General features: G+C 40.2%; 1 protein-coding gene across 20 annotated transcripts in view; it reads left to right on the forward strand.

The window, feature by feature from the left end:
- The window catches only part of LOC124721411 (twitchin), a 377,390-nt gene that overhangs the window by 197,011 nt on the left and 167,703 nt on the right, over positions 1 to 12,676 (forward strand). For all 20 annotated transcript variants that reach the window (XM_047246370.1, XM_047246371.1, XM_047246372.1 and 17 more), the window contains 7 exons: positions 1,528 to 1,664; positions 6,664 to 6,848; positions 7,424 to 7,538; positions 7,941 to 8,076; positions 8,247 to 8,413; positions 9,436 to 9,717; positions 9,819 to 9,959. In XM_047246370.1, coding sequence (XP_047102326.1) covers positions 1,528 to 1,664; positions 6,664 to 6,848; positions 7,424 to 7,538; positions 7,941 to 8,076; positions 8,247 to 8,413; positions 9,436 to 9,717; positions 9,819 to 9,959 — 1,163 coding nt within the window. The remainder of the gene's footprint in view (positions 1 to 1,527; positions 1,665 to 6,663; positions 6,849 to 7,423; positions 7,539 to 7,940; positions 8,077 to 8,246; positions 8,414 to 9,435; positions 9,718 to 9,818; positions 9,960 to 12,676) is intronic.

Below are 12,676 nucleotides of genomic sequence, written 5' to 3' on the forward strand. Positions count from 1 at the left end.
GGTATACAATCTGGACCTGAAGACTTGCACGTATCAAGCGATTTGAGTTGCTTCGCAACACCTAAGGTATCTACTTCTAAGAAACTCATGCTAACAGCTGTTCGTGTTTCAAATTCTGGAATATTCCATTCATCTTCCCTGGTGAAGGAATTTCGGAAAACTGCGTTCAATAATGGATATCTTCATCCTACGTCTCACATTGATTTATGCAGTTATTTCACGCAGTGTTGCTTGTCTGTTACCATTGACAACTCTACAGAAACACAAATGCTCTCAGTCATTAAGTGAAGGCCATTGGCCTATGTATTGTCTGTGGTGGGAGGTAATGCCTGGAATTAGGCATTGTAAGTATGTTCTTGACGCTGTAGATCTCAGAATATAGAATTCTCTAACGATTTCCGAAATAGAATGTCCCATGGGCCTAGCTCCAGCTACCATCCCACATTCACAGTTCGTTAATTCCCTTCATGTGGCCATAATCACATCATAAACATGATTCACCTGAGTACAAATGACAACTCCATCAATGCACTGCCCCTTTATGCCTTGTGTACATGATACTACCACAATCTGTATATGCACATATCGCTCTCCCATGCCTTTGCCACCTCAGTGTGTAACAGTAAGATAAAGAAGAGATGTATGGACTTTTGTAAACAGCTGTTGGGGATGTAGTGGTCCAAGAGAACATAAAATATTGAGTAATAAAAAGTTGTTGGAACAATTGAAATGGCATTAAATGGGGACACAGAGTGTTATGTCTACTTTCAGGGAACTGGGAAACGCAAGGGTTATTCTTCTTCTCCTTCTTCTTCTTCTTCTTTTTCTAGGCTTATAATGGACTCAAAGCTTCCATGACAATCTCACATGTTGCCTCCAAATGGTTCTATCTTTGCTACCTGCTACCAGCTATTTACACCCATCCTGTTGCATATTATTTTATTTTCATTTACCAAAGTACTGTTGGGTCTCCCCTCAGTCTCTTACCAAATGACTTCTCCGTGACTGTTCTTTAAAGCACCTGATCCTCTTTAATTCTCATCACATGGTCTACCTATTGAAGTTGAAGGGTATTTAGAAGTTAAAAATAAATCTTCAGGGAAAAATGCCCTAATAATAAGTACAGATTATACAGCAACTGTAAATTTTAATTGGGTGGAGAGAATTTGGCTATTCGTGTCCACACTTCAACACATGACCTGTTACCCATGGGAAAATAAGCATTAAATGCTTGCTCTTGCCACATGTACTTGGAGGTACTATCCAACCTAAAAACATATGACTTGTAACGGGTGTAATTATTAATCGGCAAATGATGTAAATGCTGATATAATGTTGTTCAGTAGACCATCCTCAGTCAACAGTAGAATTATCTGTTCTTCTATTCATTAGAACATGTGTGTAATTTCACTCTTATATTTAGGAACCTGCTCAGAAAGTGAGAATTGGCAGGGAAATTAATTGGTGGCATTTTTGCTATTTTAGTTTTGATTTTAGTATATTTTAAACAATGTTTTGTTTTAACAGATTGAAAATTGAAAATGAAGATTACAAAACAACATTCATCCTCCAGAAAGTAAAGAGAGCAGATACTGGAGTTTACACTGTTACAGCAAAGAATGATTCTGGAGTGGATTCTGTTGATGTTGAAATTTCTGTACTGAGTAAGTATTACACAACATATGTACATTTAAAACATATAGAGTTCTTTTCCAGATGTATAAATTCTGGTTAATGAAGCTTTTCAATAGAGGTAAGATTGTCATCACTAATAAAGAGCACGTATCAGCACATAGTCAATGACAAAGATAACCACCAATGAAAGCAAGAATGGAGACTTTCTCAGCGAATTTCACTGTTGACATCATCTCATTTTATCAGTCAAGAAAAAGTGCCATCTTGAAGTAGTAGGTGACAAATTTTCCTGTCATTGTCTTCAAGTAAAACGGGAAATTTTATTTGAAATGTCCTCAGGATAACGTAGTTACTCAGCTGATAACCCAAGAGGATTTTGTTAGCTGTAAATACAGTTTCAACTTTTTGAAACTAAAGGCTTTATGTACATAAATGAAGGAAAGATACAGCTGGTTCAAATATGCAAGGAGGTGTAGGAGAGGCTGGTTCAGTCCTCAGGTCTGAAGATCAATGTACAAGATACTGAAGGCAACAGAAAATAGCTATAAAGATTTAAATTTCAAAATTGTTTTTCCCTCTTAAAGACAGTAATATAATCAATGGATGATATATGCATTTTATCTGATGTCTTAGAATATATTTGAAATTTGATTTTTGCAATGTCTGGGTGGAGTCAATCCAAATAAATACTACTCATCACTTGCTTTATGTGATGCCCACTATCAGTGGAAAACATTGGTTTGTTTGTTGTTACAAACAAAAGTGTTTTTATAGTGGAATGTTATGTGCCTATTTGGTAGAGTGATCCAAAATTAGGCTTGTGTGATATTATTGGTTTAACAATATGTTCTCTAGCACTTATACTTGCAGACATTTGTTTACTGTTTCATGTTTGCCTGACTTGCTTCATTTTACAGGCCTACCCATGCCATACTGTTTGTTTGCTACCATCATGCAGCATCTGTTGTCATAGGATGGAGAATCTGCTATTCTCCATGTTAATGTTGTCCTGTTAATACATATTGTTAAACTAAATATCACACTAGACTAATTTGGGACTGATCTATCAAATGGCACAAAAATTCCACTTTAAAAAACATTTTGTTTGTAACTAGAAACAAAGGTAGTTTTTCTGTTAACACTGAGCATGAAATAAAACACTGATTGAGCAGTATTTGTTTGGACTGACTCCATCTACACTCTGCAAAGTTGGAATTGCAAACATTTGCTGAAACAGCACAGGAAATGCTTCTGATGACTCTTATGACACACAATTCATATTAAACAAGTAATGAATTTTGTGATACCTAGACTGTCCATGTTCTTTTCAGTCTTCCAATGTCTCATTCACATTCTTACTCAAATATTTGTCAGTATTGCCCTCTTTCTCTGGGAAGAGAGATCACTGATCTCATCTGCTGATAACAACTGAGTGTAGAGCATTATTTGTCACCATCCAGATATGTGGCAATCTTGCAGAGATGATGTCCAATGACTTGCATCAGTTGCAAGTTGCTGCACAATTGATTTGCATCAGTTGCCAGTTGCTGCACCATTTACAGTGCACTGTAGTGTGATGCAGCATCTCTCTACTGGGTGTTTCAGATTTTTAACATTCACTTGCTGTGCAGACAGTATCCTGAGCTTCTAAAAGAATCATTAGAGCCACTTTTTCTCCCCTTGCAGGAGTTCTCTCCTCAGGTTCAATGCAACCAAAATCTTAAATAAATCATATACCATGAGAGAAAACAACACTGACCCTGCTACAATGATATACACTCCTGGAAATTGAAATAAGAACACCGTGAATTCATTGTCCCAGGAAGGGGAAACTTTATTGACACATTCCTGGGGTCAGATACATCACATGATCACACTGACAGAACCACAGGCACATAGACACAGGCAACAGAGCATGCACAATGTTGGCACTAGTACAGTGTATATCCACCTTTCGCAGCAATGCAGGCTGCTATTCTCCCATGGAGACGATCGTAGAGATGCTGGATGTAGTCCTGTGGAACGGCTTGCCATGCCATTTCCACCTGGCGCCTCAGTTGGACCAGCGTTTGTGCTGGACGTGCAGACCGCGTGAGACGACGCTTCATCCAGTCCCAAACATGCTCAATGGGGGACAGATCCGGAGATCTTGCTGGCCAGGGTAGTTGACTTACACCTTCTAGAGCACATTGGGTGGCACGGGATACATCCGGACGTGCATTGTCCTGTTGGAACAGCAAGTTCCCTTGCCGGTCTAGGAATGGTAGAACGATGGGTTCGATGACGGTTTGGATGTACCGTGCACTATTCAGTGTCCCCTCGACGATCACCAGTGGTGTACGGCCAGTGTAGGAGGTCGCTCCCCACACCATGATGCCGGGTGTTGGCCCTGTGTGCCTCGGTCGTATGCAGTCCTGATTGTGGCGCTCACCTGCACGGCGCCAAACACGCATACGACCATCATTGGCACCAAGGCAGAAGCGACTCTCATCGCTGAAGATGACACGTCTCCATTCGTCCCTCCATTCACGCCTGTCGCGACACCACTGGAGGCGGGCTGCACGATGTTGGGGCGTGAGCGGAAGACGGCCTAACGGTGTGCGGGACCGTAGCCCAGCTTCATGGAGACGGTTGCGAATGGTCCTCGCCGATACCCCAGGAGCAACAGTGTCCCTAATTTGCTGGGAAGTGGCGGTGCGGTCCCCTACGGCACTGCGTAGGATCCTACGGTCTTGGCGTGCATCCGTGCGTCGCTGCGGTCCGGTCCCAGGTCGACGGGCACGTGCACCTTCCGCCGACCACTGGCGACAACATCGATGTACTGTGGAGAGCTCACGCCCCACGTGTTGAGCAATTCGGCGGTACGTCCACCCGGCCTCCCGCATGCCCACTATACGCCCTCACTCAAAGTCCGTCAACTGCACATACGGTTCACGTCCATGCTGTCGCGGCATGCTACCAGTGTTAAAGACTGCGATGGAGCTCCGTATGCCACGGCAAACTGGCTGACACTGACGGCGGCGGTGCACAAATGCTGCGCAGCTAGCGCCATTCGACGGCCAACACCGCGGTTCCTGGTGTGTCCGCTGTGCCGTGCGTGTGATCATTGCTTGTACAGCCCTCTCGCAGTGTCCGGAGCAAGTATGGTGGGTCTGACACACCGGTGTCAATGTGTTCTTTTTTCCATTTCCAGGAGTGTAGTTTTGTTGGTGTTGACATTGATATCTGTTTTTTCTGTGTTCATCGTTCTACTCATTTTACCAATTTGCAGCATTTTGATAGTTGCTGCTTTCCATGCAAAATGTTATTTTTCTTACAGTTTTGGCTCTCACAGCCAATACCATCCTATGACAAACACACAACCAAATTTATTAGGCTTGTTTTTGTTGTATATCTTGTGAATCTCATGGACATAAAGGATTTTTCTGAAATAATAAGTGCATGACAAACTCTTCTTTATGGCAATCCAACAGTGGCCTCACTTTCTCACTTAAAAGGATGTCTGAGATGTCGTGTGGAGCATTAGTATTTATCTTGTGTAGCATAGAATTAAATGTCATAAGATGCCATACTCATCAAAATCAATTTTTATTATTTACTAAATTTTAAATACAAAAAGCATGATAGTGAAAAAACTAAAGTAATTTTGTCACAAGAGTTCATTACTATAAGTGAAGTAAGGTAAATTTAGTAAACTAGAACATCAGAGTTCCTTTAAGGACATAATTAACGTGTATGTTGGCCAATGCCCAAGCAAGAAAATGAAATCAAGTTCTTATCCTCAGAAATAAAAATAAATACATAAAATTTGGTGTCGTTTCACAGCTCTCAGGTAGCATCTACAATAATTGATTGCACAAGCAAGGCAATGTTCAGTATATGACATCTAACAATACAACAGAGAATGCTCCTCTGGATCTGGCAGGCTGGGTGTTGACCAGCCAGTCCTAATGGCGACAGTGTGAGCCTTGCAAGAATCCAGTGTAGTGCTATGGCATGGTCACGGCTGGTGTCCAGCAGCACAGGTGCACCTGGTGTCTGGCATGATGCTTGCTGCAGCTAGGGCACAGTTGCACCTGGAAAGAGAGGCAGCATCAGTGAAACTGATGAGCCTGGCAGCAGCAGGCATTGGGTCCAATGAGAGGCAGCACTCTACTGACAGTCACGTGTGGGCCAGTGAGGTATGATGAAGCTCTGACTGATGGGCCCTAGGATGCAGCCAGCATTAAGCCCAGAGTGGGGTGTGAGTTGTCTCTGATTGATGGGCTGTGGGTACAGCTGGCATAAGCCAAGAGCAGAACCCATCTGCCTGCTGGTAACAGATATGCACTTGTAATCACGGGACCATGAATGAAGGAATAGGTCTGTGATTGCAGTGCCACTACTGATGGTGTGCATGGAGCTTAGCGGAGAGCTGGCACCTCTGGAAGAGAAGCATCAGTGGTCCAGCAACAAGGCTACCCACAGGAAGTGACTGTATTGCCAACAGTTATATTCATCAGGAGATATGGCTGGATACAATAAAAATAAATAACAGAAAACCTAGAAAGAAATTTTAACATAGCCCCTAAATTGTGTTGCAAAGTTTGCGGGCAGTGAAGGAAGATTACAATGTTCGAAAAGACACATTCTTATCTAAAACAATGATTTAGCTATATTAATGAATTTGCTTGTGAAAGTCTCACATTGAATCAGATAGTTAAGAACTTACACAATGTATTAATAAATTAACTAAATATATTCTTGCATTTCACATGGTGACCTCTGTGATCAAGTGATAATCTCAGTCACCATGTGCAAAAGTAAAACATGTACATATGTATAGGCATGAGTCACATAGACTATGATGTGTCATAGAACCTAATATGATAGAATATCTTGTATATGCCTACTAGAAACATGTTTGTCATATAAATAACATTTAGCAGACTATTTATTCTGTTTGGTGATGTTTGTGAAAGTTTAAGTTATTGAAATGTGATTCCAGATCTGTTCCATACAGTAAAAAATGTTATAATTTCCATGCAGGTAAACCTAGTAAGCCAAAAGGTCCATTAAAAGTATCAGATGTTACTGCAGAAGGCTGCAAGCTTAAGTGGGACAAACCAGAAGATGATGGAGGTGAACCAGTTGACCATTATGTTATTGAACGTATGGATACTGAAACAGGACGCTGGGTACCAGTTGGTACAAGCAAGATTCCTGAAGCTGAGGTAAAAAAATGAAAGATTTTTTAACAAAGGTAACAAGTGTAAACATGTTTCTTTTCAATAAGAATGTACACTTAATAAGTAGAGATACTTTGATTTTTGTGTGCATTTATCTATTTTTCAGTTTATTTCCATCATTTAAAAACATTCTAAGATTGAGTCTGTCTGTGTTAATGTATTTCACATGCTCACAGAAACTTAGTTAATTCAGAGGCAGTCATAGGTTTCATTAGAAGTAGAATGCTGATGAAGAGAACCGTACATAAATCTAACTGGTGCAAACATTTTTCACAATTTTTGTCAGCATATTGTGATTACGTGTCATAATTTAAGATCATATGTTAAGCAGCTGTAAGTGTCTGCAGACCAGTAATAATGTCCAGGATTTTTACAATACCGTTTTTAAACTTGTGTCGCCTAATAGAAAAATGTTACCAAGATTGTTACCATGTACATGAAATGTAAAACTTGCCAGCAAGAAAGGTACTAAGAAACATTTAGTTTGGTGCCAATCAGCATATTACTCATTTCTGCTTGTGATGTAAGACACATGATTTATACATTTATATTTCTTGCAGGTTTCTGGGCTAAATGAAGGAAAAGAATACCAGTTCAGAGTCAAGGCTGTCAATGCTGAAGGAGAATCTGAACCGCTAGAAACTGATGTACCAACATTAGCCAAGAATCCATACAGTAAGTATTTATTGACTAAGTTGTCATACAGTAAATATATTTTATTGTAGAATACTATGTTTTTTACATTTTCTGGCCTTCCATAGTGTTCTGTAAGTGATAGAAATTATTATTAGTCCTTATAAAACTTTTCTAAATGTTTCTCTTCCCTGTATTTAATGTAACTAATCTACTGTTTCTGAATTATGTGCTCTCCAGTTGCTTCTAAGAATAAATCTTTAAAGAAGCAACTACACAAGTGTTATAATTGTCTTGCATGCAAATTGCGATTGATCACAATTTCTTGAGTGTTATAATCATAATTGAAAATGTGGTTGTAATGTCATAGTTATTAATTGCCTCAACTTAATTCTGGTATTACAATACCTTATGATTAAAGCTATGCTGCATTGATCTTCTCAGGTGAACCAGACAAACCAGGTAAACCAGAAGTACGTGATTGGAATAAACATCAAGCTGATCTTAAATGGGCACCTCCAAAGTCTGATGGAGGAGCTCCAATCACATCATACATTATTGAAAAGAAGGATCAATACAGGTAGGACTTACTTGCGTGAAAAATATGCTACCTCTAGAGTTTAATGAAGCAGCATTTTCATAGTCATAAAATGGTAACCTTGACCTTTTTTACATAATATTATGTTTTGGACCTGAATAATAGTGTGAATGGTAAAAAGTCATACAATTTTATTTTCTGTGAACCCACAGCTCTAAATGGCAAAAAGCAGTTGAAGTTATTGGGAACAAGTGTGAAGCAAAAGTGCCAGACTTGGTGGAAGGTATGAAATACGTGTTCAGAGTACGAGCAGTTAATAAAGGTGGTCAGAGTAAACCCAGTGAGCCAAGTGACACCGTCCTAGCAAAGGACAGATTTGGTAAGTCTACAACATTATGAATAAGTATAACTAACTTTGACCGTGATAGTCATGAACACAGTATGTTAAGGCTAGGAATTCATAGGTGCAATTGCTGATGTATAAAAGGTGGGTAGCATTAATGATACTTGAATAAGTTTCATTTTATTCTTGATTTTATGGTGTTCTTATCTCCAATTTTCATTTTAGTTACCACGGATGTCAAATAACGTAGTATGCACAGCTTTCTTTTTTTATCAGCTTCATCCAAATTTATCAATGGCGTACATTTCAAAGCACAGCTTCATCATCGGGACATATACTTCCTACTGAGAGAACTGCAATTCACTGTCGAAGTAGTCAAAATGCACACGTGTAAATGGTATCATATTTCTTCATTACAGACAAAGTGGAGATTTGTGATTTACGTAGTTAAGAAATTTGAGCAATCAACATTTGAATGGTACCTGCAAAGTGATTTCAAACCATTCAATAGCTCATATTGACGGCATTCTGAATCACACCTGAGCTCCTTCAGTAAAAAATAGAGACTTTGGTGATAAAACTGTCTTTAAGAAGTACCTTGATTGTTGACAAAAGAAATTTGATTTTTGAGACATTTTGTCATTTAAAGAAAATTCCCCATGTCGTGTAGACAGCATACGAATTCCCAAACTGTTTTTCATGTGGTTTAGCTTCATAAAGAAGGTGGCAGGTGGCAGTTTTTATATGTTTTGTCTGTTTTTTGTGTCAGCATACAATTTTTCAGTATCTCACTGTAAGCCCTTCAAAATACATAAGGCAATGTGGAGTGAGCATTTCTCATTACAGGAAGATTGCAAGATCGCTCAAGCCAGTTTGGCACTCCTTATGAATTTCTTTATTTCTTTCTTTCTTTCTTCTTACTCTAACAAGTCAGCACAATTTAAATTGTAACATGTTCTTTAACTTTAAATAGTATAATTCCTAAATTACTATCTGATTTGCAAGTTTTCTGAATTAATTAGGCTAAGGTAAGCTAATTTTTCATTCAATTGTTTCAGCTCCTCCACGAATTGACCGCAGCACATTAAAGGATACAGTTATTAAAGCAGGTCAGATGATTCGCTTTGATGTAAAAATAAGTGGCGAACCACCACCATCTAAATCATGGTTCCTCAACAAAGCACGGCTTGAATCAAAAGATGATATTTCTATTGAAAGTGAAGAATATAGAACAAAATTACTTATTCAGACTGCCACAAGACAGCACTCTGGAACATATCTTATCAAGGCTGAAAATAACTCCGGGAAGGATGAAGCTGCTGTGGAGATTACTGTACTCGGTAAGAGAAAAAAACTGTCAATATTTGTTTTAGGATTAATGCCCAATTTTTAGAAATTTAATTGCAGCTATATTATTGTGTGTTACTTTTTTTGCATACAGACAAACCAAGCAAGCCAGTGGGACCACTCAAGATTTCAGATGTTCACAAAGAAGGATGCAATCTGAAATGGAATGCTCCAGAAGATGATGGTGGATCTCCAATTGAGCATTATGTTGTTGAGAAAATGGACACTGAAACAGGTACATTTACTATAAACTTGAGAAGAAATTGAATGAAAAATATATTCAGCCAATGCATTCAGTACATTGCATACTCCATATTTGTGCCCATATATCTCAGGAATTTCAGATTATGTACTAATGAACTGCAGTATGTCCTGAACACCACAGTCAAACTTTATGAAACTGAAGCTGGGCCAGTGGAACTTGCTTTGCCTGTTGGAAAACCTGCTTTGTCCTCTGTAAAGGAGAGGCAAACACAAGAGAGTAGTAGTCTATTAACTTTCAACAGTTCAAATGAATGGTCAAAACTGATACCCATTACAGAAATGGCAGCAAAGGCAGGGTGGAGTACCGGCACACTCAGTGTGTATGTGTGAGTGCCTAATTCAACATGTTTACGTGGTTATTTTGGCAGCCATTGAGGAAGGGTGCAACCAACTGCAGATTGTGGTGCATGTTCGTACAAATGCCCGTCATCTGGGCTCCAAGGTCATACTTGGATCATTCTATAGTTCACTTCTTTTATCTTGGCGGCTCGCGCATGCCGCCCAGATGCTGGAGATTGCTGCGTTGCCAGTTGCACACGACGCACGCGCCAATAGAAGCAGCGCCATAGTATAGCATAGTTTGCAAGCTTACGTGTAGGGGGGAGCGCGCAGTTCATGAAGTAAAGCCACCACGGCCGCATTAACCCTTTCGCTGCTACAAAGACGTGCTCCCTGCATTCCGCGCTGTGGGCAATTTTGTCACTGCACTGCTCGCCTGTGCAGACACATTGTGTTCCGACTGCTTTGACACTCTTTATCATTTGATTCCACAAAAACTATTTGGCTCAAAAATTAGATTTTTACCTATCTTCTTGACTGATACCTTCCCCCCATAAATGACTTAATTTTGTTTCCATGTTCAATGCAGTCATTATGCAGCATTAAATATAGTAAACCTTTGCACGAAATTTTGAAGAGTTTGCAGAGGTAAAAGTCCATAGAGTATACTTTCCGTATGGTCGATTTTAGTTGCCACAATGTTGAGAATGAAATGTGGACAAGATACCTATATATTTCATTTAATTTAAGTACCACATAAGTGTTGTATGTAATATTGAGAAATATTCCACCTTTCGTGACTGTAACAAAAGTTTTACTTACACTGGGCACGTTTGGCTTTATTTTAAAGTGAACCGGGAACGTGTTGTATCTCCGCTTACAGTCGCTCATGTGCAGTGAACCGGCATTTATCGCCGCGCCCACGCACTATGCTCATGGGAGAGGCTTTGTGGCAATAAATGACTAAAGCGGATTCTGGACAGGACACATTTATTTTTCCTGCCGTTACAATAAATGACAAATAATATACTTCGCTAATGTCCGTCTACATAGGCGCGTTGCACTGGCGGCACGGCTCGGTCACCGATCCCGGAGGGTGTACACTCCAGTGACGAGCCGTGGCGCGACCACGTGGACCGAGCGAGACAAAAGGCCGCGTCACAGAATGTTCTGCTCTTGGCGCGACCGGAGGCGCCGTAACGTCCGCGAAGAAGCGAAAGACAATTTAACGGCGACTGCATTTGCGACCGCGCGTACGCATTTACGGCGGAGTCACGTTGACTCGACGCACGTGGTCCGCGGCGGAAGAACTGGGAAGACGTGTGTCGCGTCGCATCGACTAGCTCGAACTGGTGGCAGCTTTGTTCCCTTGCGGTCCGGTGTGCGACGCACCGTTGCCGAAATTCCGCATAACGGTACAGCTGCCCCTACTGGTGTCGGCAGTGCCGTAGTTCAGTCCTTCGTGCGTTGGACGGTGCTGCCGCCACAAAAGCACTTCAATCAATCAAAAGGAAGTAGACAAAATACATTAAACAAAACTGTGGACTTACAAGAACATTAGGACTTGAATATACCGTCTGTCAGTGAAGTGCTCAGAGCTATGTCAAATATAATTTTGTGTGTGGCACACACAAACAGCATTTATTTGCTAAAACACTGATGAGCCAACACAAACGTTGAATATTGTGCTACCGCAGCACAAAACTACGAAAGGTGACTTGGCAATGGAGGACACAAAATACAGTCCTCTTCTGATGCTTCAAAAGAGAGAAATGCATCTGGTCTAAATAAGTCGCTTATTACAGTTGCAGAAGAGGGATATATTTCAATACCATTGGTAAAACTGCGACTGTGGAACAAAAACAAGAAATAGAACATGAATACCATTGTGTATGTGCCATACCTTTCACCGATGGAAGTGCTTTAAAATAAAGCCAAACGCGCCGTGTGTATATAAAACTTTTATTACAGTCGCGAAAGACAGAATATTTCTCAATATTACATAAGACACCTATGTGGTACTTAAATTAAATGAGATACTGTTATACAGTAAATATTATATGAAATTTAGGTATCTTGTCCATATTTCATTCTCAACATTGTGGCAACTAAAATTGACCATACGGAAAGTATACGCTATGGACTTTTACCTCTGCAAACTCTTCAAAATTTCGTGCAATGGTTTACTACATTTAATGCTGCACATCAAAACAAAATAAAGTCATTTATGGGGGGAAGGTATCGGGCAAGAAGACGTGTAAAAATCAAATTTTTTGGCCAAATAGTTTTTGTGAAATCGAATGATAAGTGTGTCAAAGAAGTGGGAACACCATGTGTCTGCACAGGCGAGAAGTGCAGTGATGACAAAATCGCGCACACTGCGGAATGCGGGGAGCACGTGTCTGCAGC

Source organism: Schistocerca piceifrons, chromosome X (genome assembly GCF_021461385.2).
Source record: "Schistocerca piceifrons isolate TAMUIC-IGC-003096 chromosome X, iqSchPice1.1, whole genome shotgun sequence".
Lineage (NCBI taxonomy): Eukaryota > Metazoa > Arthropoda > Insecta > Orthoptera > Acrididae > Schistocerca > Schistocerca piceifrons.